Below are 5,876 nucleotides of genomic sequence, written 5' to 3'. Positions count from 1 at the left end.
CTCTCTCTCTCTCTCTCTCTCTCTCTCTCTCTCTCTCTCTCTCTCTCTCTCTCTCTCTCTCTCTCTCTCTCTCTCTCTCTTTCTCTCTCTCTCTCTCTCTCTCTCCCCCTCTCCCCCTCTCTCCCCCTTTCTCCCCCTCTCTCTCTTTCCTCCCTTCCCCTTCCTTCCTTTTTTCGTTCTTTTTTTCACAAACTCTCCGCTCCATTTCTTACCTATATCAATCTTACTTTCTGCCCCAAATTATGAGATAAATCGATCAATGTATTATAGTAAGACAATACATAACTACGTAAAAAAAATTGTTTCAATATGGGATCCAATTATTTTTACTACATATTGTTATTTACCTCTTTGCCATATAGGTAAATGGTTATTCAGATGAACTGTATGTATATATGATTAAATAAATAAAATGTATTAAACAATTCACAAGTAATTATTTTGTTCCTTAACTTTTATCCACATACACGCATCAAGTTTCTAATATTTTATTTAAACAATTGCAATTAAAATATATATTATAGTATTATTATTAATAAATATACACGTATATACATTAAATTTCATTTAACCGTTACAGTGATAAATAATCTAATGGATGATCCTAAAAAGAAGTAGTCGTTTCAAAATCATTTATTTTTTAAGAAAACTTTGTATTATACCCGGGAAAAAATTTTTACATATGATCATATATAATCATATATGCTCATATACGAAAAATGTCCATATATAAGATACCATGTGTATCATATATGATCGTATATGATAATGTATTTGTCATGTCAGTATATATGACAGTATGTATATGTACATATGACAGTATATATGACAAATACATTATCATATACGATCATATATGATACACATGTTTGTCATGTATGACAGTATATATGACAAACACATTATCATATACGATCATATATGATACACATGGTATCTTATACACATTTTTCGTATATGAGCATATATGATTATACATATATGATCATATGTGAAAATTTTTTCCCGGGTAGTTTCCTAAAAGTAATAAGATCATGTTTAATTATTAACCGAGAAATCTTTACTTTTCGAGGAAACTCATTTATTTAAAGGTAACCCGAGCTAATATTGTTAAGCATCCATTCAGATATTTACTAATAAAATATTAAATATATAATATTGTATAATATAAGCACTTTCATATAAGCACAAAATTACATGCTGATATATTATAAATATATTTTTATACCTAATATTTCAATATAAGCACAAAAAGATGATATAAACATTATAATAAAACATTCATTTTTAAGTCTTTTAGTGATCGAATTTGAAGCTTATATTTATTATGAGATTATGTTAAAAAAGCTAAAATGCACGGAATATACGTGAACGAGGGTAAAGCAGATAGAATATGCGGAAGCAAGTAATGGTGCATGTTACGTAATTGCATTATTTTGACGTATGTATGTTAAACACTAATTAAACGCTATGCTCGCGTATATCACAAGTTGAATCAGTTTGTGTCAAATCACCGACGTACAAATAGAATAACTTAAACTTATCAAGATGCATAAAAATCTTTTAATTGTGCAATTTTCATTAAAAACTGTCCCGAACGACATTCTTACCGTCGCATTTTAAACCTTGTCGAAACAATCCGTACAACATCGAGCCACAATGATCGCAGAAAGTTGGTGACATGAATGTGTGAGTGCGAAATCTGTGGGGAACGTCTACCTTGAAACGTTCTCTCAAATACTGTAACAAAATAAATAGAGGAAAGACCCTATTAAGAAGTAGGCTACTAATATACTCTCTAAAATTTTTGGAGTAAAATTTTTACTCGAATCATGGTGTCACTGATCACTTCATTCTATTCGAATGAATATTGAGTGCGTTCCGGCAAAACACTGCTACTATAGCGCTACGGTAGCGCTACACGAGTGCGTTTCGGCAAAACTTTCCGCTACAACTGTAGCAAAACTACTTCCTCTTCATTGTACGAGTAGCTTTCATCTGATGAATCATCAAAAAATGTCATTCATAAGCTAATCGTCAATATGTTCCATTCTATTCATTTCAATAATTAGTAAACACGACTCTTACAATTAAAATACAATTTTGAGGTTATGACCGCTAATGTAAGTATGGCGCTGCTATGATTGTAGCAAAACAGCTGTAGCGCTACGGTAGCAGTGTCTTGCCGGAACGCACTCATTTACTCCAATCAATAGAGTGAATTAATTTACCCTAAGACAAAAAGTGAAAAATTCCACTCTTATTTTTAAAATAAAGTCGTTCGCAAAATTTACTCCAACTTAAAGTATGATATTCCGCCACTAGATGGCCGCCGAATTCGTAAGGATGATCACGATAGCCCGGCATATAAAAAACCCCGTCACTGGCCGGGACGGTTCTTCCGCGACAATCAATAGAATAAGCGAAACTGTCACATAAAGAATAAATTTTCAGCACTGGCTGTGAATATTAGAATACAGCCTCTATATGCGATGATTATAGTAAAGTAGTAAACGAACAATAGCGAAGCTCTCGTCCATGAATTTTATTCGCTGTGTGCGTAGAGACTAGTGCTGCCGCGGTTGGTGAAATGTCACATATTTTGCTGGAATAGCTGTCAATGATTGCTAATATTCAAATTACGTATACTGTCGTGAGGTATCTTGATAGTTTTAGGTCTCTTTATAATTTCGATGAAAAAATTTTCGTTATATTACAAAACATTTGCCATAGATTTTTCATTATGTGTAGATTAACTTCTCTAACTTTTGCAATGAGCCTTATCATACGAACGGGATTTGGACCCATTACTCATGACATTAAATTTAATCCGAGTGCAATACCGAAAGGAAAAGCCTTAGCAATATCGCATGTAGTTCGCGTTGAAGAATTGCGCAGTGCAAATATAAATCATTTAATAAGATGCAGTATGAGATACCGCAAACGTCTGTCAATGCTACTCCGTACAAGGTACAATTACATGTAAGTATTAAATGAAATTTAAGTAAAATCCCAGACAACGTTATGTCATCTTAAAGACATCTTAAATCTGTGAAATACATTTTTACATGAATACACGCAACAATTTAAATTTTCCTTTCGCAATTTTTCTATTTTTCGATAATTGTCACTCCAGCAAATAATGCAAACTTCGGCCACCATGGGCGCCCTAAGTCCTACTTTTCCGCTATAGTATATCATCGCACGAAGCGAATACTGCTAATAATAATCGATTAAAGTAAAACATAACACTCTTTTCAGAGTTAAAGAATCAATCCAAGTAAAGAGTGAATAACGGCACTCTTTCAAAAAGTGAAATTGCACCCCAGTCGGACTGGCAGTATTTTTATTATTTCTTCGAGTGCGATCTCACTCCAAAACAGTGAGGTTCCGCTCCAAATAATTTAGAGAGTAATATGAGATACACAGGGTATTTCTAATATGAAATAATTTATGCTCCAGTAAGCATAGGTTATCTCATTGCAGATTTAGCATATTTATGAATGCCCTAAAAACATACAATTTTTGTGCATTTATTATTTTTTGTAGAGTCTGACCGTGAAGAAGGGTATAACATTTAGAGTATATCGGTATAAGTGGATTTGCAATTATTGCAAATAAGCTTCTCTATATTACGTTTGTATACTTTAGAAACATTTAATAAGGTTTTTTAGTTGCAATACTGATGTAATTTGCACTTTATTAGCGATTTCCCGGAGTATTTTATATTACAACCACACTTTTTTTTTCTCATAAAGTTCTTTTTTTATATTTTTCTTAAAAAATTTTCAAAAAAATAATTTAATTAAATTGTACATTTTAGCAACTCAAAGCTTATTAAATTTCCCTCAAAAATGAGCTGTTACATTTTTTAATTCTGCCTATAAATTTCCGTATTTCAATTACATACAATGAATTCGGTATCTCATATCCGGGGACTTTCCTCTATTTAATAATTTAGACAGCACACCGAATAAGCAAAATCGCCGTTGTCGAACTCCCTAGCAATGATTATATCACTTAAGATTCATATGGTATTTATACGGTACATTTACATATTGTAAATTAAAATAATTAATGAATACATAAGGCTCGGATACATTAAACACAAATTCGAAAGAATTAAGGGCTCAGAGCCGTGACAGAGTGTTAGTGCCTAAATAATTTTGTTATAAATTTATCGCGAAAAATATTGCACCTCAGCCAGCCGTTTGAACCTAGACTTCCCTACTCATTAGGCGAGGATGTCACTAATTCAACCACTGAAGCATGTGATAATATTTATCGCAATAAACAGTCTAATGATATTTTTCCAAATGCCACTTATCGTGGCTGTAATATTCGAAACTATATAGAACTGCGCGCCGACTCAATTCGTCGGTCTTATAACACAGAACAATCATAAAGTAATTAATATTAACGAATTTTTATTATAAATTTAATTTAATTTACTTTAAATTGTCTTTTAACTTCTAATCGTAAACATCGATACTTACTATTGTATTTTCTGATTCTCTTCCACTCTCAGGACATTTAGTTAACAATTTATCATGGCATTTCTTGTGCACTGCCGTTTGACACGCTATAACGGAAAAAATCGTTTTATAAATCTTGTTAAATTATTCAACTTTACGGTTATACGCAGAAAAGTAACAAATATAAAAACTAAATAGATATTGTACCTTGGCACTGATATCCTTGTTTTCCAAAACCCCTAGAACAAAAAATTAACGATTAAAAGAAAGAACGTTGACTTGTTAATGAGAAGGTCATGTCTGATTGAAATTGCATAAAATATAAGATAAGAGAAAATCTAAGCAGAAAATAGATAATCTAAACATATAAGATGAAAGTCGAAACATCTATAGAAAGAACATAAAATATATATAAAGAGTATTACCACAAAAAGTCTTTACAAAAAGCGCAGAATGTCGGTTGCCGGAAAAACTTGGCCACAAGTTTGTGGCCCCGCACAATGTGCACTTTGTTATGTTTAACAGCACCCCTTCTTCTCGTTATCGCACGCCCAACGTTATTCTCCAACAACGGTGACGATGACGACGTCGACATCGTCGATTCTGTAGGGTCTCTCCGTGGAACTCGAGTTCTGTAAATGTACGTTTTGCCCTGCGTCGAAGTCGTCGGCGGTAATTCCGTGGGATTCAACATCGGCACTCTTGTCCTAAAATCATCCGATTGCCAGAACATTTTTTATGTATGCACGTTTCATATAATAAACTTAACGATATATAAGATATGCCATTAAAAGTTAACTACGTTAAATTAATTGATATAAGTAAATTATTTTTGTTTTTATCTCATATGTTGCTTAATATACAGGGTGTCCTGAAATTCGCGAATCAAAATACCATAGCAAGAATGTCGTCGAAAAAATAAATTAAAAAGTTATTAAACCAGTTTCCGTTCAACCGTAATGTATGATTGGCCTGTTTTGAACCTTTTTATTTAAAAAAAACTACTGCTCGGAACGAAAAATGGCAAATAACTTTTTAATTTATTTTTTCGACGACATTCTTGCTATGGTATTTTGATTCGCGAATTTCAGGACACCCTGTATATCCATATTATACAGGGTTTGTCAAAAGTGTGGAAACCCCTAAATACTTTTTGTAAAAATGAAAATATAAAAAAACGGTAAAACACGTATTTTGATTTTTCAAAAAAACTATATTTTGACATGGATACCGACAATTTCCCCTCTCCAGGTACGCGGGGGTAAAAGGGGGGTTGAAAATTTTAAATATAATTTAAATGGAACCCCCTACTTTTTATTGCATATTCTTATAGCTTATCACGAGAGCTTTCCAAAACGCTATAATAAAGTATTTTTTATTAAGAACTTTTTGAGTTATTAA

At 32.4% G+C, this 5,876-nt stretch overlaps 1 protein-coding gene across 2 annotated transcripts in view; it reads right to left on the bottom strand.

Annotated features, from left to right (window-relative positions):
• LOC105558661 (putative protein kinase C delta type homolog) overlaps window positions 1–5,250 on the bottom strand; it is a 14,207-nt gene extending 8,957 nt beyond the window's left edge. For both annotated transcript variants that reach the window (XM_012006466.1, XM_012006467.1), the window contains exons 1-4: window positions 4,901–5,250; window positions 4,683–4,714; window positions 4,497–4,582; window positions 1,611–1,740 (exon numbers count right to left, since the gene is read on the bottom strand). In XM_012006466.1, the coding sequence (XP_011861856.1) occupies window positions 1,611–1,740; window positions 4,497–4,582; window positions 4,683–4,714; window positions 4,901–5,208 (556 nt within the window). In that variant the 5' untranslated portion in view covers window positions 5,209–5,250. The remainder of the gene's footprint in view (window positions 1–1,610; window positions 1,741–4,496; window positions 4,583–4,682; window positions 4,715–4,900) is intronic.
• Window positions 5,251–5,876: the final 626 nt, after the last annotated feature.

This window comes from Vollenhovia emeryi, unplaced genomic scaffold (assembly GCF_000949405.1).
Source record: "Vollenhovia emeryi isolate VEMERY1.0 unplaced genomic scaffold, V.emery_V1.0 DF939324.1, whole genome shotgun sequence".
Lineage (NCBI taxonomy): Eukaryota > Metazoa > Arthropoda > Insecta > Hymenoptera > Formicidae > Vollenhovia > Vollenhovia emeryi.
Note: the sequence above shows the minus strand (reverse complement) of the source record. Positions and strands in the feature narration are given on the sequence as shown.